Raw genomic sequence first — 25186 nt, 5'->3', positions numbered from 1 at the left:
ATAAAGGAATTGAAGAAGACCTCAATAAATACAGAGATATATAATATATTCAAGGATGGGAAGACTCAACATAGTTAAGATGTTTTCCCTAATCAGTTTTAATTAGTTTCCTAAGTCAATTTTCCCTAAATTAATGTACACTATTTAGTGTAATCCCCATCAAAATCCCAGCAGGATTGGGTAGATATTGACAAGATGATTTTAAAATTTATGTGGGAAGCAAAGAATTAAAATAGCCAAAACAATTTTGGAAAAGAACAATAAAAATGGAGGAGTCAGACTACTCAGTTTGAAGACTTATTATCAAGGCAGTGTGATATTGGCAAAAGAAGAGCCATAGATCAATAGAACAAAATAGTCCAATAATAGATCCATATAAATATGGTCAATGATTTTCCACAAAAATGCAAAGGCACTTCAATGGCAAAAGGAGTCTTCTCAGCAAGTAGACATCTACATGCAAAAAAAAGGACCTTGACTTATATTTCAAACCATGTTCAAAAATTGGTGAATCACATTCTTAAATGGAAAATTTCAAACCATAAAAATCCAAGAAGTAACCATAGAAGGAAGGCTTTGTGACTTGGGCTGGGCATTGAGTTAGATACAACAGTAGAAACCTAATCCATAAAAGAAAAAAGTTGATAAATTGGATTTCACTGAAGCTTAAAACTTTTGCTCTGCTGAAGAGACTGTTAAGAGAAGAGGAGGACAAGAAGCAGTAAGAGAAAATATTTGCAAATCATGTATCTAACAGAGAATAAATTTCAAGAATATGTAGCTTTCAAAAGTCAACATTAAGAAAACCAACAACAATAAAAAAAATGGGGAACAGATCTGAACAGATACTCCACCAAAGAATATATACAGATAGCAAATAAACACATGAAAAGATGCTCAACTTTATTAGTCATTAGGAAAATGCAGATTAAAATCATGAGATGCCATGATGTACCTGTTAGAATGACTAAAATCAATGACAATAATAACAAAATTGACCATATTAAATGTTGGCACGAATGTGTAGAAACTGGAGCTCTCATGCGTTGTTGGTTTGAATGCTAAATGTAATAGTCACTCAGGAAAAAAGGTTGGCAGTTTGTTTTATGGTTAAAGATACACTTCATCATATGACCTAGCAATCCAGTCTTAAACATTTATCTAGAAATGATAAATGTACATTCACGCAAAACATGTACATATATGTTTGTAGCAGCATCATTCATAATCATCACAAACTGGAAATCACCTACATGTCTTTCATTGGGTAGATGGATATACAAACTATGGTACATCTGTACAATGGAATATACTAGTAGGCTATAAAAAGGAGCAAGCTATTGATACATGCAGCAATTTGAGTCTCAAATGCCTTATGCTAAGTGAAAGAAGAAGCTGGTCTCAAAAGGTTACATACTGCATGATTCCATTTATATGGCATTCTGGAAAAATGCAAAACTGAAGGGGCCAAGAGCAGGTCAGAGGTTTCCAGGAATAAGGAATGGTCGGAATATTTAAATACACAGGGATAGCATGAAGACATATTGGAGAGTGATAGAATTGTTCTGTATCCTAATTTTGGTGGTGTTTACACAAATCTCTGCACGTTATACAACTCTTATAGGTGTACAGAAAAAGATGAATTTTATTGTGTATAAAGTTAAAAAATAGTTTATAATTTTTATGTCACCTTTTTTCTTTTTACTGTTTGAATGTGGCTACTGGTAAGTTTAAAATTATGTATGTGGCTTGCATTATTATTTCTATTACATAGCACTGCTTCAGATACTAGAAGTGCAAAGAAGGATTAGGTGTGGTCCGAAGTCTAGGAGAGGGATATGGCAGAAGGAAGTCTTCTAAGAAGAGGAGGCAAATTTAAATGACCTAAGTTTAGCCTCCGCCCCCTACTTCCATCCTTTGTTCTACAGATTTTTTTTTGAGAGCCTAATTCATGTAAATATGCCAACTCTCAGATGTAGTAATTCCTTAGAGTCTTTTTCCTTGATATTGGAAATTAAACTCTACCACTCAAGATGAAAAGAATGCTGTGCAATGGAATAATTAGTGACATCCTTGCATTTGTAGGCACAACAGCCTACATTGCTGAGGCAGTTGACAAGTTCCTTGACAAACTTGTGATGAATGTTTAAGTTCATATTATTATTGGTTAGACATTATTGTTTAAATTATTGCACCCAAGATTGTTTATTGTTTATAAATTGCCATAAAGGGAGGTTTCCAGAAGGATGCCTAGCCAAGCCAGTATGTTTATAATTTGAAGTTAGGAGTGCCAACCCAAAATTGGAGTAGAATCTAAGAATATCATGATGGACTTTAAATAGGTAAATCTAGCGATATTGAAATATAATACAGATAAATTTAAAATTTCAAAATGGATTCTAAAATTTAGTTGTCCCAGTTAAGAAGAGGGATATGTAGCTTAGCAGTGGTAAATACATAAAAATGTTAGGGCTTTTAGTTAATAAGAAGCATAATAGGAGTCACTACTGATGAGGCTGCCAAAAAAGCTATTTTAACTTGCAATGCCATTTATCAATAGAAGTTTAATACATAAATTAAGGCATGGATTTTTGTATTTGTTTCTGTGCTCTTTAGAACACACCTAGAATCTTATCTTGAGATCTGGGTGTTATCCTCTAAGAGAGCTATAGACAAACTGGTACATATTCAGAGAGGAGAGAGCCAAATGATGAAGGAAATTGAAACAAGTCAGATGAGGAATAGTGAAGGAGACTGGGATAGTAAGCCTGTCTAAGAGGTGACTCCTAGTGGGGTTGAAAGATAGGTCACGAGAACTGCCTTCAAATAATTGAAGGGCTGTGATATTACAGAGAAATTAAACTTGTCCCATAAAGTTCTCAGAACCAGCAAATGGAATTTTCAGAGAGATACTAAATTTCAGTGTAAGGACACACTAAGGGTTAGAGCTAACTCTTGGAAATGAGTCACCTCTTCAAAGTCTTTCGTAAAGCTCTGAAATGGTTTGGATATGTGTCACCTCCAAATATCATGTTGAAATGTGACCTCCAGTGTTGGAGGTGAGCCTAGTGGAAAGTGTTTGGGTCATGGGGGTGGATCCCTCATGAATGGTGTGGTGCTGTCCTTGTGATAATGAATGAGTTCTTGCTCTGACTTCATGTGAGATCTGGTTGTTTAAAAGAGCGTCGCACCTCCTCTTGCTCTCACTGCCACTCTCACCATGTGATGTGCCTGCTCTCCGTTCACCTCCTGCCATGATTGTAAGCTTGCTGAGGTCTTTGCCAGAAGCAGATGCTGGCACCATGCTTCCTGTACAGCCTGCAGAACTGTGAGCCAATTAAACCTCTTTTTATAAATTATCCAGTCCTCGGTTATTTCTTTATAGTGATGCAAAAATGGATGGACACAAACTCTATTGCTTGAACTTACTTTTTGTTGAGACTATCTCCTTCAAACTGGCGTTTCCACAAAGTTCTTGTCTGACTCTCACTTCCATACTTGGAGTTTCAGTAAGTAATCATTTAATGCAGCAACTGATAAGAATAATCTATCATTGGCAGAAAACCAGTCATTTACCTTTTTCTTTTTTTCTTTTTCAACTTTCATTTTAGGTTCTGGGGTTACATGTGCAGGTTTGTTACATGGGTAAATTGCATATCACTGGGGTTTGGTGTACAAAAGATTTAGTCACCTAGATAGTGAGCAAAGTACCCGATTGGTAGGTTTTTGACCATCACCCTCCTCTCACCCTCCACCCTCAAGTAGGCCCCAGTGTCTATTATTCCCCTCTTTGTGTCCATGTATACTCCAATGTTTAGCTTCCACTTACAAGTGAGAACATGTGGTATTTGGCTTTCTGTTCCTGGTTAGTTTGGTAGAATAATAGCCTCCAGCTACATCCATATTGCTGCAAAGGACATGATCTCATTCTTTTTTATGGCTGTGTAGTATTCCATGGTGTATATGTACCACATTTTCTTTTTTTCTTTTTTTTTTTTTTTTGAGATGGAGTCTTACTCTGTTGCCCAGGCTGGAGTGCAGCGGCACAATCTCGGCTCACTGCAACCTCCACCCCCTGGATTCAAGCAATTCTCCTGCCTTAGCCTCCCAAGTAGCTGAGATTACAGGCATGCGCCACCATGCCCAGCCAATTTTTGTATTTTTTTGTTTAGTAGAGACGTGGTTTCACCATGTTAACCAGGCTGGTCTCAAACTCCTCACCTCAGGTGATCCATCTGCCTCAGCCTCACAAAGTGCTGAGATTACAGGTGTGAGCCACTGCGCCTGGCCTATGTACATTTTCTTTATTAGATTCACTCTTGATGGGCATCTAGGATGATTCCAAGTCTTTGCTATTGTGAATAGTGCTGCAATGAACATATGAGTATATGTGTTTTTTTCATAGAATGATTTATATTCTTTTGGGTATATACACAGTAATGGGATTGCAGGGTTGAATGGTAGCTCTATTTTAAGTTCTTTGAGAAATCTCCAAACTGCTTTCCACAGTGGCTGAACTAGTTTATGTTCCCACCAACAGTGTGTAAGCATTTCCTTTTCTGTGCAGCCTCACCAGCATTTGTTATTTTTTGACTTTTTAGTAATAGCCATTCTGACTGATATGAGATGGTATCTCGTGGTTTTGATGTGTATTTCTCTAATGATTAGTGATTGTATTAGTTGTATTAGTATTGAATTGTTTCTTAGAAACTATGTTTTCCTGGCAGTTATTGAAACTGATAGACAAAATAGTATGATAATATTTCACTGGTGAGGAATAAGGCAAGGATCCTGTGGACAGGCTGTGTTCCTTCTGTAATTAGGGAGTAGGACATATGGTCCACTCTGCATATCTGGTAAGTGGGCCTTCCTGAGATGGTGCTGATACCTTCTAAAAATTGTCAGCTGCTAAGGCACAAGCGTGTAAATAAAATCTACTTTGTATTTAACATTTCTGTGATTTCATGTATGTGTCATATTATAAAGCACTGTTGATGTGCATTTTGAAAGGAAGGAACTTCTGCCCCCATTGCTCCCACTATTATAGCCTGGCAAGTTTCAGGGAGTAATGAAAAATAAGACTTGAAACTCTTATTTTGTTGTTAGGTGGCTGTAACACTTCTTCCTTTTTTTTAAACCTCGCCTTATAGCACCTCTGATCCTGCTTTTATTTCTTTGTTCTCCTGCATACTCTTCCATTTTATGAAAAGTTGGAGTAAGCAGTGTCCAGGTAATCTGTACTCTGTGTTCATATCATCTGCTCCAGGGTGAAATAAAGGAAATGTGATGTTTATTGCTCTTCTATATGATTTGTGTTGGTCTTTTCTCTACTGTCTCTGCCTTGAGGTCAGGTACTATGTTTTCTACTTCCTGTATAACTCCCCAGGTGTCCAGTATGCACATCTGTGCATTGTGGGTTTTTAATAAATGTTCTTGACTGATTTACTGACTGTTCTCCATAGCAAGAGAACAATGCCACAGTTTATTTCAAAGAGGCTGTACAGTATTGAGGCAAAGTGTTTCACAGTTCTCTGAGGTTGAAAGTAGGAGCCTGAGAAATTCTGGAACATAACTATGTGAGATTCTGAAAGCTATTTTAAGTTACTTCTTTGTTTTGAAAAATATTTATATAATGTTTTTATTACATGTAATGTAGTAAACTTCCTCCCCTTTTAGTACATATCTTTTCCTTAAAAAAAAAAACTTTATTATATATTCAAATACTGGTTGGTTGCCTTAAAATTTATTGAAAAATCAGCTGTAGAAGTAATAAGATCTAGTGTTTGGCAGCACAATAGGGTGAGTATAGTTAACAATAATTTATTGTGTATTTCAAAATAAAGAGTGGAATTGGAATTTTCTTAACACAAAGAAATGATAAGTGCTTGGGGTGATGGATATCTCAATTTCCTTAATTTTTAATTTGATTTTTATACATTATGTGCTTGTATGAAAATATCACATATACCCCATAAATAAGTACAGCATTATATATCTATAATAGTTAAAAATTTAAAAAGTCTGTCTTTAACATTATCCAGTCGTGTCCATTAAAAAGACACATTTTGTAAAGTTCCTTAAAAATAAAGATCTTTGCAAGTATTTATCTTAAAAAGCATTCTTTACTTTTATAAAGGGCTCATTGCAGAGTTCTTTTAAATGCAGAAACTCTGCACATTGCATTTTTAATATGATTTTATTTATAAAAGTAACTGTGTCACAACTATTCAGTAAACACTTTGTAATTTATTTAAGATCAGGTTTTTTTAAAGTGGGACGATTTTTTGCATGAGATTAAAAATAAAAACAGCTTTATTGAGATATAATTACATACCGTGCAGTTTACCCTCTAAAGTATACAATTCAGTGGCTTTTTACAAATATAGTCACAAAGTTGTACAACCATCACTAATTTCAGAAAATATTTATCATCACAAAAAGAAAGCTTGTACCAGTTAGCAGTCGCTTCCCATTCTCCTGTTCCCCATTGTCTGGCAACCATTAATCTACTTTCTGTCTCTATGAATTTTCATATTCCAGACATTTCATATAAATAGATTCATACAATAATAATACAATAAGTAGCCTTTTGTGTCTGGCTCATATCACTTAGCTTAATGTTTTCAAGGTTTATCCACATTGGAGCATTATATCAGTACTTTCTTTCAAATTTGAATAATATTCCATTACATGTATAATGTCACAATTTATTCATTCATCAGTTGACGGACATTAGTTGTTTCCACTTTTTGGCGATTGTGCATAATGCTGGTACAAACAATGTGCAAGTTTTTGTGTGGACATGTCTTCACTTCTGTTGGGTATATGTATACCTACGAGTGGATTTGTAGGGTCAGATGGTAGCTCTATGTTTAACCTCTTGAGGAACTGCCAGACTGTTTTCAAAAGTGACTGCACCATTTTGCATTCACACCAGCAGTGTATAAGTGTTCCAGTTTCTTCATATTTTCATAAACACTTATTATTATATGTCTTTTTGATTATAGCCATCCAAGTGGGTAATTAAGAGCTATCTTACTGTGATTTTGATTGCACTTCCCTGTTGGCTAATGATCTTGAACATCTTTCTATGTATTTATTTGACATTTGTATATCTTCTTGGAGAAATATCTGTTCAGACCCTTTGCCCTTTTAAAATTGGGGTATTTGCCTTTATATTGTTGACTTGTGAGATTTCTTTGTTCTGGGTACAAGTCCTTTATTAGCTATGTGATTTGCAAAATTATCTCCCTGTGGATTGTCTTCACTTTCTAGATAGTCTCATTTGAAGGCCAAAATTTTTAATTTTGATGAAGTTTAATTTATCTATTTTTGTTGTTGTTGCTTGATTTTGGTTTCATGTCTGAGAAAGCATTGCCTAGCCCAAAGTTATAAAGATTTATTCTTATGTTTCCTTGAAGAATCTTATAGTTTTTTGCTGTTACACTTAGGTCTTTGATTCATTTTGAGTTAATTTTTGCATGATATGAGGTAGGGGCCCAACTTCATTCTTTTGCCTGTGGCTTTCCAGTTGTCCCATCACCATTTGTTGAAAAGATGCTTAAAAAACCCATTTAATTGGGATAAAATATACTTAACAAAATTTACCATATTAACCATTTTTTAAGTGTACACTTCAGTAGTGTACTTATATGAAACACACTACTTCAGGTGTTTCGTGTAAGTGGAGTCATTATAGTATTTGTCTTTTTGTGACTCTTTTACTTGATGTCATCAATATTCATTCATGTTGTAGCATGTTTTAAAATTTTTCTCCTTTTAAGGCTGAATAATATTTCATTATGTGTATACACACACACACACACACACATATATATGTCACATTTGGTTTATCCATTCATCTGTTTGTGGACAATTGGGTTGCTTCTACTCTTTGGCTATTGTGAATCATGTTGCTGTGAACAGATGTGTGCAAATATCTCTGATAATCTGCTTTTAGCTACTTAGGGTATATTCCCAGAAGTAGATTTCTGGATCATACGTTAATTTTTATTTTTTTTGTGTGGAATTACCACTGTGTTTTCTATAGTGGCTGTACCATTTTACATTCCCACCAGCACTTCCAAGGGGTTCCAATTTCTTCATGTTCTCACCCACCCTTGTTATTTTTTTGTTTGATAGTAGCTCTTCTAATGAGTGTGAGATGATGAAAATACTTTTTTGCCCCATTAAATTGTCTTGGCACCCTTGTCAAAAATCAGTAGGCCATAAATTTGAAGGTTTATTTATGGACTCTGAATTCTGTTCCATTGATCTGTATTCCTATCCATATTCCAGCACCATATTGTCTTCATTGCTGTAGCTTTGTAACAACTTTTATAATTGAGAACGCCTGCAAATTATTTTTAAATATTTCTTTGGCTATTTGCATCCCTTGCATTTTCATATGATTTTTAGGATTGGCTTGTCAATTTCTGCAAAGAGTCCAGCTAGGGCTTTGGTAGGGATTGCATGGGATCTACAGATCAACTTGGGTTGTGTTGCCATTTTAACAATAGTAAGTCTTCTAGTTGACAAACATGAGATGTCTTTCCATTTATTTAGGCCTTTTAAAATTTCTTCCAACAATGTTGTGTAGTTGCTAGTGTACATTTCTTATACTTCTTTTGTTAAGTTTATTCCTAAGTATTTTGTTCCTTTTGATCTCATTGTAAATGGAATTTTAAAAAATTATTTTTGGATCGTTAATTACTGTTGTACAGAAATGCGGTTGATTTTTGTACATTTATCTTGTATCTTGCAACCTTGCTGAAGCTGTTTATTAGTTCTCATTGTTTGTGTGGATTCATTGGGATTTTTTACATGCAAGATTTATGTCATCTGTGGATAGAGATAGTTTTGCTTTTTTCCAATGTAGATACATTTTGTTCCTTTTTTTTTTTTTGCCAAATTGTTCTTGCTAGAGCCTCCAGTATAATGTTGAATAGAATCAACCAGAATGGATATTCCTTTAAGTAGATTTTTTCAATGTTTACCAGTTTGGAAATATTTATTACTAGCAGTGTTCCTTTGTGAACTTGAAAATGCAGCCATTCTTCTATAGCAGCAAAAGTGATAAAATTTCTTTTATTGGAATTTAGCGTGTTATTTATTTTTAGAATGTCAAGGGACAATAGATCCTAGATTGGCATTTTTCAAAACTTTGATATCTTTGCTCTGTTAACTTTTTGATTTTTTTTCCTAAAGTAACTAAAGTAAGCCAACTATAGGACTTTTAAAAACACATCTCTAAAGTATGTTCCTTCCTAAAGAATATGCTTGCTGCGTATATTTGAAAGAATGAGTAATCAGGACATTCATATTATCTCTACTTGTGCTTTTTAGCCAAGGCTTGAGTTAATGCCTTATAGTTAGCACTTTTGAATTTTATGATTTATTGTAGATACAGTTGATCATCTGAGATGATGATAGTGGCTAGGGTGAGAGGTGGTGGTTGTACTACTTTTGATAATTTAGTTTTATACCTGTCTTCTGAAGGATACATTTTCTTGTTTAAATTTCTTCCCTACAGAAGCTCCAGGAGTGACTTTGCTATGCCTTCTTCTTCTTTTTTGAAATAAAAATATATTTTATTTTTAGTTTTTTTTGTGTGTTGCATTTCTTACATTTTATTTTATTTTTGTTTTTTATTCCAGTAGGTTTTTGGGGAACAGGTCGTGTTCGGTTACATGAATAAGTTCTTTAGTGGTGATTTCTGAGATTTAGGTGCACCCATCACCAGAGTAGTGTAGACTGTACTCAATGTGTAGTCTTTTATCCCTCACCTCCTCCCACCCTTTCCCTCAAGTCCCCAAAGTCCATTAAGTCATTCTTATGCCTTTGCATCTTCAAAGCTTAGCTCCCACTTATGTCTGAGAGCATACAATGTTTGGTTTTCCATTCCTGAGTTACTTCACTTAGAATAATTGTCTCCAATTCCATCCAGGTTGCTGCAAATGCCATTATTTTGTTTCTTTTTATGGCTTAGTAGTATTCCATGATGTGTGTGTGTGTGTGTGTGTGTGTGTAACTACAATTTCTTTATCCGCTTGTTGACTGATGGGCATTTGGGCTGGTTCCATAGTTTTGCAATTGTGAATTGTGCTGCTATAAGCATGCGTGTGCAAGTATCTTTTTTGTATAATGACTCCTTTTCCTCCAGGTAGATACCCACTGGTGGGATTGTGGATCAAATGGTATTTCTACTTTTAGTTCTTTAAGGAATCTCCACACTGTTTTCCGTAGTGGTTGTACAAGTTTACATTCCCACCAGCAGTGTAAAAGTGTCCCCTTTCACCACATCCCTGCCAACATCTATTATTAATATTTTTTTGATTATGGCCATTCTTGCATGAGTACGGTGGTAATCGTATTGTGGTTTTGATTTGCATTTCCCTGATAATGAGTGATGTTGAGCATTTTTTCATATGTTTGTTGCTATGCCTTATTCTTCACTGAAGATTTTTTTCAGCACTTAGACGTTCAGTTCAGAGAATAGAATTTCTTTAATTTATTGAGTGTTTATTGAATATATTCTATTTGTGCTGTACTTTCCCCTGTCAGAAACATTAAATAAGTATAAAAACATGTCTGTTCTCTGGATGCTTACAATTTAATTAGGAAGATCAATTATATGTACTCACCTTGTACCGCTGTGTATTTGTGGCTCTGGGTCTATGTCTTATATCCCTCACTAAACATGAGCTCCTTGAGAATAAATATCTTTGTATTGACACGGCGTGTCACAGTATCTCACAGGTAGCTTGTGTTTATTATGATTTTTTAAAATTAATAGAGCAATAAAACAATATAAGACTACTTACAACTAAATACTAAAGTGAATGGCATAACTAGTCAGGATTTTAATTTCAGAAGTAACAATGATCTGTGTGTTCTGGATTTATTAGGGTAGGCTTCATACAAGAGACAATTTAGTCGGCTCATAAAGGATGGTAAGAACTGAGCAAGGAGAGAGATATAGTATTTGATGTCATAGTATTTGGAGGGCATTGAGCAGATCATATTGACTGGAAGAAAAGACAGGCTTGTAGATAAAGAGAAGGGTGGATATCAGTTTGAAAAATTTGCTTTTACTCCATTTGATATTAGAGACTCATTTAAGTTTCTTGAGTTAGGAAGTTTTGGGACAAAATAGCACATTAAGAATATTTACTTGGTGATAATATGTATTATGGACTGGAGGGCAGCTAGTATTAGGAGATCATTTTAAAAGGTATGATAATGATTGAGTTTCTTTAGTCTGTCAGCTTTTAATAGCAGGGTTTTTTTTTTGTTTGATCTTTAATGCCTATCATAGTGGCTATGGCAAAGTTCAAATATTTATTCGGTGGATGAGTGAATGTATGGACTAGGTGATCTGGGCCTGGAAGGGGCTGTTAACAGTAGGAAAAATCCATATGAGTGACATTTTGGAGGAAAAATTGAGATGACTTATTTTCTAAGAGTATACAGGGTGTATGAAAGTTTGAAGATGACACTGAAGTTTTAGCATGGAATCAGGGAACGAGAGGAGTGAGAAAAGGGAGAGTCATCATCATGTTTTAGTCTTGCTGAGTTTGACATTGAAATGCCTAGTACATAGATATTTAAGGACTCAAATGAGAACTGAAGTTTAAATGTTTACATTTGGATAAAATTTTATAGATACTGTTTGAGCAGTAAAAATGATTGGATTGATAAAGCTGTTATGTATGTATGTGTACAGAGGTGGTATACATGTACACAAGTATACATATTTTTATACATTACAACTCAATATGTGTGTTAGATTGTGGATAAACTAATCTACTTGTTAGTATTAGCATAATGATAAGAGCTGATTCTTGGGATGAGCAGAGGAAAAAAGGGAGCTACAGAAGGATTCAGAAAAGAAACAGGTAGAAGAACTTGCAATCTAAATTTGCTAATGAGACTTTGTAAATTTGTCTTATGTTTCAAAACAAAAGTAATACTTCCATTATCACATGTCGAGAACTTACTATATGCTGGACACTGCTAGGCATGCCATCTCTTTTTATCGTCACAATAAATCTGTGACATTAGTACTATTATATCTACTTCTTACTGATGAAGAAACTGAAGTCTAAAGAAGTTAAAACTTGCTCAGGATCACTTGAGCTAATAAATAATGAGGAGACCTTGTGGATATAAATCTAAGTTTTTGTGAACTATAAGCTATATGTTCTTTCCATTATACAAAAGGTATGTATGTTTAATTTCTGCAAGGCAAAGACTGTGTCTATACCGAATCAGTCTTCGTAAAGGCTTACTAATTAATTAGCAGGCAGTGATTGGACAGTAATGTTACCTGTAAAAATAATCAGTACATATTTTGGATGTGGCTGCTTCTACTTTTCTCCTTGGATATTTACATTCACAGTGTACTTGGAGATAAAGCTTTTTTGATTGCTTGTTGTGGATGTTAAATTAAAAAAGGATAGCAGGCCTGGGATAGTGGCTCACACCTATAATCCCAGCACTTTGGGAGGCTGAGGTGGGTTGATCGCTTGAGCTCAGGAGTTCGAGACCAGCCTGCACAACATGGCGAAACCCCATCTCTAATAAAAATACAATAATTAGCTGGGCATGGTGGCATGTTCCTGTAGGCTCAGCTCCTTGGGGGGCTGAGATGGGAGAATTGCTTGAGCCTGGGAGGTTGAGGCTGCAGTGAGTCAAGATGACACCGTTGCACTCCAGTCTGGATGACAAAGTGAGATCCTGTCTCAAAAAAAAAAAAAAAAAGATATCAGTTTATTTGAAGAATTAATCATCTGGAAAGTGCTTTTCAAATGGTTGTCTTAAACTAATGTAAATTTCTTTTAGAAGTTTTTCTGATACAGTCTTCAGAATATTCATACTTAGAAAGGAAATAAAAAGGACCTGTCATTTTCTTTTATTTCAGGGGATATCATTTTCAATGCCCAATACCCAGAACTGCCTCCCGATTTTATCTTTGGAGAAGATGCTGAATTCCTGCCAGACCCCTCAGCTTTGCAGGTGAGTACTGCAGACTTGCTTGAATGATCTTTCTTTGGTGAAGAAAACAAAATTGGCTTTCAGCAGTTGCTTAACAGATAGATTTGTCACACATCTGCATTTTTTTCCCACCCCTCTTTTCTCTGTCCTGTGAAATAGATGGAACTCTTTATGTGCCATAGTAGTTAAATAAGAGGTTTTTTTCATTGCTGTTTAGTTTCAGAGTATTTCGAATTAATGAAAGTCTCTAGCATATTGGTTGAAATATTTTTACTTCAGTTTAAAGAGACATGTTGAAAATATTTTCTTTGTTTTAACATAATATATCATGCCTGCAATCAATTTTCTAATGTTTACTAACACTTCGTTACAGGGCTCGTTAGGAGAGTGTTTTTTGGCTCTTCAAGAAGCCATTTTTATATAGAAGTGAAAGTGGCAAATTTGGACTTGTATCCGCATTATCTCAGTATCTCAGTATTGTTATCAGAAGGGTAAAGACCAGATTAAGTGTTCTTTATCAAGCAACACCAGAAACTTTGTAGTTGAAATAAAATGTTTCTGGAATTAAAGCAGAAATATTCACCATTAGGGAAAGGGTGGTGGATATGCTTTAGTAAGCATATGTACTTACTAAAAAAGTTGTGTGTTTTGCATGGTGGATGGAGAAAAACACATGCCATTTTGTTTAAATGGTTCTGACCAGACAAAATGTCTCTTTTTATTTCTTCTCAAATTTGAGTTTGGTATGATACCTATACTAGAAGAGGTTTTATAGTTGTTCAAAACTATACTCTTAGTTTTGTTTCCTGGAAATTTTTTGTCTTATTCAAGTTTTATTGTTAAAAGTTTTGATGACTTACTTTGAACTCTTGCCCTGCTTCCACCCTTTAAAGGTATTAAACAGGAAGTAGTAACCCAAACCTAAAGTATTGTCTTAAACATTAGAACATAGCTGTAAAAATATTGTTGGCAAGAGTAAGGTGGATTCGTGGTGAAGTTTCTAATAATTGAACATCAGCTGTAATTTTTTAAATTAAAAAAATCTGAGTTCAATATGGCCCCTTTAGATGCTGCGTGTTACGTATTCACCCCATATTAAAGCTGAGAGTCTTAAACCTGGAAAAAAAAATGACACGGAGATTTCACCACAGACTTCTTCTGTATTAAGTCTGCCCAGAGGAGGGTGGCATATGCTGGATGCCAAAGATGTATTCCAGGCTAAGTGCCTCAGGAATTTAAAGAAGGTGGTTAGAAAAAGCTTTGTAGTTGAGGCGAGACTTGTACTCATTCTTGAAGAATGGAACAAAAGTGGGAGGTATGACAAAGAGTATTTCAGGTGGGGGAATGACATAAGCACATTGGGGGAATGACATAAGCACATTGGAAGAAGCTAGGATTTGTCTAATGTATTTCAGAAGGCACTGACAGGTTTGCTGAAATGTAAGTCAATATAAGGAAGGGATCGACAAGGTTAGAAAGGTAAATTGGGAGAAGACTGTGGGGCACATTGAATGCTGGGCTAGGAGCCATTGAAGGAAATGATGAAGGGAGAATCATCTAATAGCAGTGTGGTCAATATAATGGAATAAGGAGAGATCGAAGACCAGAATTGAGGATAGTTGTAAAAATTCAGTGGAGGGAGAAAGGGCTTTGAGCTAGGGTGATGCAAGAAGAAACAGCATAATGGAAAGAATAAAAAAGTCATGTTTACAACTTCTTTTTTTTTGAAATTGCATTTAAAATTCATAGCACATATCTTTAATATTTGGCAAGTATTGTGTAAGTGTAGAATTTAAATGCTAGAAAGGATCTTAAGATTCATTTTATTCTAATCTTCCATTTTAATATTGAGGAAATTGACCTAGATTTATATAATTCTGTGTCAGACCTGATATTATAACACCACTCTTAAGATGTCTAGTCCCTGAGTGAAGTTATCACAAATGTTTTGAGAATATAGCTGAAAAAGAATAGCCAAAAAAATCAAAGCACTAGATCTAAGTGAAAGATTGCAAATCTAGGGGAACACCTTCTCCTTAGTGATGGTTCATCTACGGCCTTGGGTAGACTACCCAGGGCTTCTTCATGGATCAGTGGGCTGAGCAAGCCCAGATAAGCAACCAGAGCATACCCTCCACTAGCTGGGCGATGTCCAAATAGTTCTGAAGGTTGCTCTTGATGGTTATTGTTGTCTGATTAAAACACCAGACAGGTTAACTACAAGGCCTGATCCCCAGCAGACATTTCTCTGAGTGTAGCTTGTCTCTGAAAGATTTTTCACTCACTTGTTAACAGATTTTGGTTTAATTCTTGGATTCAGTTCAGACATTTTTCCCCTTCCTGTAGTGCTCAGAGCACAATCATTAATAACCTGACTAGTCTACATATGGTTCTGAATGAAGGGGGAATACAAATTTCATCACCCATGGAGTGGAAAACAGAATGCCTAGATTTCTTGGATTTTTCCTGAAGTATGCCTTGCAGAAGGGCATGAGTATATACCCTTAGAACCTGGGAATGTAGTCTAAAGTAGTTCCTGTGGCAAGTGTGGAATTTCTTTGAAGTTTCTGGGTTTTATCTTAAAAATTCATGAAAATTTTATATTTGATTCTGTAATATACCTGTATTTTTAAAACAAAAATATATTAAATTATAAATATTTGAGAAAAAAATGACTCTTCAATGTGTCTCAGTTTGAGAAATGTAGTTTTAGAGAATATATGTAATATATATAATCTTTTATTTATTCAATTTATTTAAATCAAATCGTTTCTGGGAAAAAAAAAGGATTTGAGGTAGCTTAAGTAAAGGACACACATAAGGTTAATAGGAATATGTGACGTGCTGTGATCCATCCAATGAGGCCACCTCTTTCTAAACTCAGACTCTTCATTTAGGGAGGTGAGTTCCATTAAGGAACTTGAGATTTTCAGATAAATGGAAAATACTAGATAGAGAGGTATCTCATAGATAGCAAAGGTAAACTCTCATAAAATCATTGAGTTAGGACATTAATGGTTCAGTGGGTCCCAATTCTAGATATACATTAAAATAAATTGAAAAGCCTTTTAAAAATACAGATTACTGGACCTACTGAATTGTATCCTTTGGGGAGCCCAAGAACTTATTAAATTCTCTGGGCTATTTTTATGATTTCTCTGAGTTGTTACTGGGAACCACTGATTGAATCCATCTTTTATAGTAATGTTTCCAACAGAAGGCTGTTTGCCTTTGCTTAACATTATTTCCAGTGAAGTATTATTTTCCATTCTGGAGACAGTTCAAAAGTTTTTTTAAGTAACAGCTTTATTGAGACAATTTATATGCCATACAATTCACCTAAAGTGTGTAATTCAATTGTTTTTAGTATGTTCACAGAATTGTGCAGCTTGCATCTATCACCACAAATTTAGAACCTTGTCATAATCCCAAAAAGAAACCTTAAACTTATTAGCAGTCACTTCCCTATATTCCCACCCTGATCCACCACCACCCAAAGTAGCAACTTATCTGCATTTTGTCTCTATGGATTTGCCTATTCTGGACATTACATATAAATGGAATCATGTAATATGTTGTCCTTTGTTACTGACCTCTTTGACTTAGCATATTGTTTTCAATGAAGCATGTATTACTGTTTTATTTTCTTATTGCCAAATATGATTACATCGTGTGCATATACTGCATTTTATTTATCCATTCATCAGTTGATAGACTTACAGGTTGTTGCCATATTTTACCTATTGTAACTACTGTTGTGTGGATATTTTTATTTCTCTTGGATATATTTCTAGGAATGGAATTGCAGGGTCAAATGGTAACTCTATGTTTAACTTTTTGAGGAAATACCAAACTGTTTTCAAAAGTGGCTGTGGCATTTTACATTCTTACCAGAAGTGTATGAGTGTTTCAGTTTCTCCACATTCTCAGCAACACTTGCTATTATGTCTTTTTTATTATAGCCATCCTAGTGGGTATGAAGTGGTATCTCATACCCACAAATGAAGTGGTATCGCACTGTAGTTTTGATTTGTGCTTCTTTTGATGGCTAGTGATACTGAGCATCTTTTCATGTGCCTATTGGCTATTTGTATATATTCTTTGGAGAAATGTCTATTCAGATCCTTTGCCCATTTAAAAATTGGATTGTCTTTTATTGTTCAGTTGTAAGAGTTCTTTATTCTGAGCATAAAAATAAACAAAAGACAAAGAGTCATATCCATTAGTATTTATTGCTTGTATACTGTGCATTGAACACTGTTCAATATGGAACTTGACCTCAAGAAGTCTAAATTTTATGGAGGTGGCTGGGTGCAGTGGCTCATGACTTGTAATCCTAGTACCCTGTCTCTCAATCAATCCATCAATAAATTTTAGGGAGGTAAGATATAGATATCTAAAAGCAAATACAGGTAGTATATAATTAAAATGTTGGAATAATTGAAACAAAAGCAATGCTATGGGGTAGTTAAATACTGTTTTTCACGTACAATATATGATGTGAGAAGAGAGGATGTTCAATAAATTAAGATGGAGTCTCCATTATAATAAAAAAGGAAAATTATTGTAGGTTGGAATTGTGGGATTAAAATAATCTAGAAGAAGTTAAGTGATGGGTAGGTTATGCTATAGCTGTCACCCAATTGCTTCTTTAACTTGAACTTCTTCTCTTTTGCTCTTTTGCTCCTTGCTCAGCCCTTTCCAGCCACAGAGGCATCCTTGCCATTCCTCAGACATTCTAAACACACTCCCACCTTAGGGCCTTTTCATTTGCTATTGACCATTTTTTATTCACTCTACCTGTAACCCTTCCTGCACTTACCTGAATGGCTTGTTCTCTCCTTTCTTGAAGTGTCATTATATCAGAGAGGCTTTCCCTGACATCCCTATGCAAAATAGCAATACTCTCTTCTGTACATTCTCATCTTTGTTGTGGTCTGTTTTCTTCAAAGCACTTATCATCATTTGATGATTTTTGGTTGCTTGTTTGGTGTCTGTCTCTGCCAGGGTGACCAACTGCCTTGATTTGCCCTGGACTGAGGGGTTTTCTGGGATGCAGGACATTCAGAGTTAAAAAAGGGCAGTCCCAGGCAAACTGGGATAATGAGTCATCCTTGTCTTTTCACTGGATTGGCAGCTTCAGGAGAGAGTGGAATTTGTTCACTGCTATGTCCTGGTAATTTGAAGAGTGCCTGGTATGTAGGGGTATACAATACATGTTTGTTAGATGAACAGATTTCCTTTAAGGTTCTGTATCCCTTAAGGGACTTGCAGCTTTCCAGGACTAGAAAATACACTTAAGATTAAAATTTTAAAAAGTAGAAAAAAAATTTAGTTTTAGAGAAATTTGGAGGGATAAAAATAAAATCAGTTAACAGAACCTCTGAAACTATGATTTTCAGCCTTTGTTTTGTAACACCCTGTGGTATGTTGTGGTATGTTCATCTCCCTCAAAGGATATTATGAAATTCTTTACCCCCAAGGTAATAATGATAATTCACTTTAACTTAAAATGAAGTTGCATAAAGGAGGAAGGGTGGATCATAAATTTAAATGAGAAAAGCATGTTGCAATTATAGTAGATTGGAAACCACTGCTATCTGACTTCCCGGTTTGAGGAAGCTGAGGGTAATTTAGTGTTTGGGACAAGCATCTTCAGGGTAGTGAACCTAATGCTACTGCAGGTATTAGTCACTGGTTGTATGAGTCCTTCAGTGACTGTTCTGCTTGCGTAGAACGTAAGAGTACCAACACCTTGTCACTTTTCCTCCTGTGCTCTTCACTGTACTACCTACAGAAGGACATCTTCTGAATGTGTCCTTGCAAAATAGTTCCCATCCCCAGTATACACGAAATATATACAAAGAATGCACTAAGCTGAAATGGACTGCATGTCACACACTTGAAAAACGCTATCCCGATGGATGGTGCTCGATGCCTAGACACTTTTAAGTGCCTTGGCCTACAACATATTTTAAAATAGAATGTTTTCTCATTTTTCAAATCTCCATTTGATGCCTCATTTGAGACCTATAAAGCACTTGTCCTTAGCCCTGAAGCTGAACATAGTGCTCAAGACAGATAAGCAGAATTATAGCACAGGGTGACAAGTGTGGAGATAGAGGTATATGTACAGAGTACTGTGGGAACATGGAGAGGGGCACTTTACCATATCCATGTATGTGTGGTAAGTACCAGGAACGTGGAAACATATTATTTGATTTTTTATGAATAATATATCTCTCTTAGGTAACTATTATTAACAAATAACATTTATACAGAAGAGTGTATAAATCACGTGTATAGCATGGTGAATTTCCAAAAGGTAAACACACCTGTGTAAGTAGCACCTAGATCAAGAAATGATATTTCCAACATCCAGAAGCCTCACTCATGTCCTGTTCCATCACTATGACCACCTTGCCTCAGAGTAAACACTATGCAGACTTATGATGTCATCATTATTTTTGCCTCTCTTTGATCTTCATACAAATGGAATCAAACTATGTGCTTGTCTTCTTTCACTCAATATTTATTTGTGAGTGTCATCCATGTAGTTACTTTGGTTGTTGTTCATGCTCATTGCTGATAGTATTCTATTGTATGAGCATACCACAGTTTATCCATTCTACTATTGATTGACACTTAGGTTATTTTCAGTTTTTTTGCTGTTGTGAATATTGCTACTGTGAACATTCTTGTACATGTCTTGGTTAATGCACATGTATCCATTCCTGATGGCTGTGTATTGAAGGGTGGACTTGCTGGGTCATATAGTATAGATAATAGGACAGTTTGAGGTTTCTCAACTTTATTAGTTTATCAGTTAGGGTCCAGTCAGGAGACAGAACCCATAGCAGTAATTTGAATAGGGAAAATTTAATATAGAGAATTACTTACCTAAAGGGGTAAAGGAGATCTCTAAAGAATGCAAGACTAGCAGTTGTAGGGAGCAGCTATTCTAGAGCTAAGGGAGAGGAACAAACTTTGAAGACCCTTTCCCCCATCACACCCCGTCACAGCTGAGATTCTTACCTCCTTGTCGGAGAGGGTGTGGCTGCAGGCTACGGGAAGATGAAGACCTTCACTGGGGTGCTGTGGGCCAGAATTGGTGCAGGTGGCCTACTGGGTGCTGGTAAGCCAGAGCTGGCAAAGTGGAAATGGGCTGGTTTCAGTGAAACAGGCTGGAGGATGAGCACTAATAGGTCTTCTGCATGGCTCTGGCAGCACCGTGGGAGCAAGGAGGAAAGTACACAGAACCAGGATAAGAAGCTCCTCCCTCTGCTGTGCCTTGCACTGTTCCTCCATCACTCTCTGTTGACAAGCTGAACACTGCACCCACTGGCAGAAGAAAAATGTTTACAGGGTCTGGCCCCCGCTTCATAAACAGGGTAAAGCAGAATGGCTTTGGGAGATGAGAGGCAATAAATGAATGAATAGCACAACTAGATAATGGCAAACTTATCTTCCAGTTTATTATTTTTCCTATTAAACCCATCCTCATGAGTTCTTTTTTGTTTGTTTGTTTTTCTTAGATGGAGTCTTGCTCTGTTGCCCAGGCTGGAGTGGAGTGGCGCGATCTCGGCTCATTGCAAGCTCCGCCTCCCAGGTTCACGCCATTCTCCTGCCTCAGCCTCCCAAGTAGCTGGGACTACAGGCGCCCGCCACCACACCCGGCTAATTTTTTTATATTTTTAGTAGAGATGGGGTTTCACCATGTTAGCCAGGATGGTCTCCATCTCCTGACCTCATGATCTGCCCACCTCGGCCTCCCAAAGTGCTGGGATTACAGGCGTGAGCCACTGCACCTGGCCCCTCATGAGTTCTTAATTTTAGAGAATATGTTCTTCAGTTTTACAATTCTATTTGATTATTTTCTATAAATTCCAATTATCTGGTTAACTTATCTTTTCATCTATATCTAAATGGCTTTCTCCACTTTCTTGCTTGTGTTAATTGTATTTGTTTTCCAGTCCATGTGAGCTAATTTTAATATCTGGAATATCCTTTGATTTTTCTGTGTGTGTTTCGTTTGCTTTTTTCTTGGTTATCCATCATGTGGTTCTGTTTTTGGTGTTTCTGGTAGTTTTGAGTGAATGTCAGACATTCCAGTTAAAAAACTACAGAGGCTCCAGATAACGCAGTCTTCTTCCAGAGAGAGGGTTTACTGTCCCCTCTGATAGGGACATAGGCTGATGTGATTGGATGGTCACTTTAATCCAGTCAGGGATTTTGCTGAGTCGAAGCTAGTTTATGGCTTTGGTAAGAGTCTGTTTACTTCTGGTTCATTTCTGTTCTGGGATAGTGCTCTTCAGGGTTTTACTTGGGAGATTGGAGTGGCCAGTGTTCCTAAACAATTCTAAGTGCCTTGGCCCACAACATACTTCAGAATAGAATTCTCTGTCGTTTGTCAAATATTTAAATACACAAGCAGTGTGGATCTCAAATTCTAAATGTTGTCTTACAAGACTGCTGATTGCTTTGCTCTGCTTTTCAGAGGCGTTTTCTTAATTTTTAGCTTCTGACCTGGGCTACGCCAGAATTCATCAAAGTCTTGAGGGGAGCTGGCTGCGTGTTTGAGGTCTCTCAACACTCTGCCAAAAGCTCCAATGGTTCCTCTAAGCCTCAGCAGCAGTTTTGTGACTGTGCATAGCCTGGATTCTCAGCCTCCCTCCCGTACCCTAGATTTGCAAATGTCCCCAGGGTAGGAGCAGCTGCAGACATCAGCTCCTCTCCTTGAGGTTTTCTCCTCTTGATTCTCAGCCTCCCAGTTCTCATTTCTTCCATAGATAGCAAATGCCTTCAAATAGATTTCTATATTTTATTTAGCTTTCTAGTTGTTCTTATTGAGAGTGCTGATCTGTACAGAGCTACTTCGTCCCACCTGGAAGTCCTCTCCATTATATTTTGAGAACATATAATTTTAAAATTTACTTTCAAAGCAAAAGTACAAAAGACTTCAGCAGATCATAAAATACAATGTACATGTATTACACCTTGGTAAGAATACAGAATTAATAAAATTAATCAATAATTAATAAAAATGTTTGATATTAATAAAATGTTCAATAACAAATTATTAAAATGAAGATAACTGTACTTCTTCCTTTTATATGAAAACCTAGGTGTTAACTTCCAATATATATATTCCTAAGGTAGAAATAAAGCATTGTTAACATGGCATCTCTGGTTCTCTTGAGTTGAATGCAGCTTGTAATCAAAGGATGCATCATCAGTAAATGACCCAAGAGAATATGAGAAAATTACTAGAAATTTTGGTGGAGAACTGGTTTGTGTGTTGATGGACTAAAAACTACTGTATTTCTACCATGTCTGTTTCATCAGCCAGGGAAACATTTTATGAAGTAGGAAGAAAGTTGATGTTATTTTTTAAAAAATATACTTCCTAAAGGAAGACAGTAGAAGAACCCTGGTTCAAAATTAAGATTTATGATTTCATCTGTTTTCCAAAGGTGTTGCTATTATAGCTAATTATAGATTAAGAAGAGTATTAATATATACACATATGCATACACATATAATTTGAAAGCATGTGTTATAAACAAGGCTTTAAAAGCGCAGTTGTAGAAAAACAGAGCACCTTGAAAGCACAAACAAGGTATATTAAAAACATTCACTCTCCTAAGACAAATAAAAAAAGGCAAACCAAGTTATTTTTTGAAATCCAATGGCAAATATAACATTTAGCAGATGTTGCCAGTTTTGATTTACTCTATTGAATTTGTAAAACAGCTATTGGGAAAATGAGGTACGGAGTTGAGTATAAACCATTGCAGTTCAAGAATATGCTTATCCAGGGCCAGGCATGGTGGCTCAGGCCTGTAATCTGAGCACGTTGGGAGGCTGAGGTGGGTGGATCATGAGGTCAGGAGTTTGAGACAAGCCTGACCAACATGGTGAAACCCCGTCTCTACTAAAAATACAAAAATTAGCTGGGCATGGTGGCGCGCACCTGTAATCCCAGCTACTCAGGAGGCTGAGGCAGGAGAATCGTTTGACCTGGGAGGTGGAGGTTGCAGTGATCCAAGATCATGCCATTGCACTCCAGCCTGGGCAACAGAGTGAGACTCAGCCTCAAGAAAAAAAAATGCGTATCCAGAGGAGTTATTTAATCAGTTTTGAAGATTACCCATTGTCTTTGGTTGGTCGTCTCTCGTCATCCATCCGCTCTTTGTCGCCTCCTGTTCTCTCCATCACTCCCTTCAAAGAGCTGGATTTAAACAAAAAAAAATAATAATAATTATTATTATTAGCATTCGAAATACAAGTAAATACCAAGAAAAACCAGTCTATAACCCTAGATGAGTTAAAGATGAATATTCACAGTTTAGTAGATTTTTATTTCCGGTGTTTTTCTGCCTATGCCACATGGACATATGTTTGTCTACATTTTTCAATTTTTTTTTACTTTATATATTATCATAAGCATTTTTCCTAAGACATTACAGATTTATCTTAAGCACCTTTTAAAATTGGTTTCTGTTCTTTTGATCTGTTCCTGATTGCTAGTACCTCTGCAGGAAGATAAAAGATGTATCTCAAACCAGTCCTTTTTCTTTATTTTTGTTTGTTACTCATAGAGAGTTCCACTTGAATCTAAATGAAATGGTGATTACTTGTGAATTCTTAACCATCTTTCCCCTTACTGTGAATAACTAATGGTTGGTTATGGTTGATAACTTACTAAAAAAGCTATTAATTCGTTATTTTAAGACTACTGTCTGTGAACAAGGCTTTTACCTTTGTTTCTCTTAAGAAAGTAAGGGAGAAAGGGAGGTTTTAGTAACATCAAAATTGTTTTTAGCTAATATATGTATAGCATTGAGTAGAAGATAGAGAACCAACCTTTCAAGAGGACTTTGGTTTAATTGGAGAATCAGGACTTAGACATTAAAAGGGAAATACTGTAGCAAATTACAGTACAGTATATTATCATAGCACATTATATACACCTTTGTAGCATTGTATTCTGTCTAGTAATTGCTTGTTTACCTTTTTGTCTTCTATACATTTGTGAGAACACCTTGAAGGCAGAGACTATTATCTTACTTGTCTTTAGTTTTCCTAACATCTATTTGTGGTACCAGGCACACTAAGATTTTTTTTTTGTTTTTATTTTAATGAATGAATATGCTGAGTGCCACATTAATGGTACAAGAAGTCTGATAAAGTAGAAAGTAGTGCTTATTGTACCTAAGGTGATCTGAGACTTTATGGAAGAAGAAGGGTTCTAGCTGACTCTTCAAGCAGGAGTAGGATTTAGAAGGCAAGAGATGGGGGGATGGCACTGTAGACAGGGGACAAAAGTACAGAGAAGCATCATATACCAAGGATGGCATATTGGAAGCACTGAGCAAGCCAGTTGGCTTGGAGTAGTTTGCATAGGCAAATAGTAGAAAATACGGTTACAAAAGTAGGTTGAAGTAGAATTGTAAGGGGTTTAGAATACAGTGCTAAGGATTATTCATTGCCAGTCTAAGCTGTGATTTTAAAAAACTTCCACAGCCTTAGGTTTTGTTTTCCTTCTTCCTAGTATGATTTAACCAAGACATTGAAACTTTTGTGAGATGTTCATGATTTGAGGATAATATTTTTTTCTTTATGGTACTAAGGATTTCAGAAATTTTTAATGCCTTTTTAGCCACTTGCTGTTAAGCACGCTTCCTGAAATAGTTATGAACTTCATGTGTATACATTAGTTTTTCAGAGGAGTCAGACTTTTATTATACATTTAAAAAGAATGTGTAGTTGCTTGTTGATTATATTCCCTCAGGATCTTTAAATTAATTATTTCATATTCTTCACTTGTTTCAAAGGCTGTTCTTACAAATAGCTTGCTTTGTGTGCTTTTGGTATACAGGATCTTTTGAGGGAAGGGCTATTTATCTTTTAATAAAGTTTTAATTTTAGAATTTTTGTTTTAGATTTATAGAATTGCTGCCAAGACAGTACAGAGAGCAGAGAGTTCCTAAGTGCCCCACATTCAGCTTCCCCTATTGTTAATATCTTATATTACTATGGTACATTTGTGACAATTTGTCGACAAACCAGTAATGATATATTATTATTAACTAAAGTCCATACTTTATTCCGATTTTAAAAATTTTTTCTTAATGTCCTTTTTCTATTCTAGGATACCATCTAGGATTCCACATTGCATTTAGTCTTC

The 25186-nt window shown here is 35.9% G+C and overlaps 1 protein-coding gene across 10 annotated transcripts in view; it reads left to right on the top strand.

The window, feature by feature from the left end:
* The window catches only part of BABAM2 (BRISC and BRCA1 A complex member 2), a 453662-nt gene that overhangs the window by 89170 nt on the left and 339306 nt on the right, over positions 1-25186 (top strand). For all 10 annotated transcript variants that reach the window (XM_057301324.1, XM_063594645.1, XM_003827124.5 and 7 more), the window contains one exon: positions 12923-13017. In XM_057301324.1, the coding sequence (XP_057157307.1) occupies positions 12923-13017 (95 nt within the window). The remainder of the gene's footprint in view (positions 1-12922; positions 13018-25186) is intronic.

The sequence above is a fragment of the Pan paniscus genome, chromosome 12 (assembly GCF_029289425.2).
Source record: "Pan paniscus chromosome 12, NHGRI_mPanPan1-v2.0_pri, whole genome shotgun sequence".
In the NCBI taxonomy this organism is placed as follows: domain Eukaryota; kingdom Metazoa; phylum Chordata; class Mammalia; order Primates; family Hominidae; genus Pan; species Pan paniscus.
This window is presented reverse-complemented; position numbering and strand designations above follow the sequence as displayed.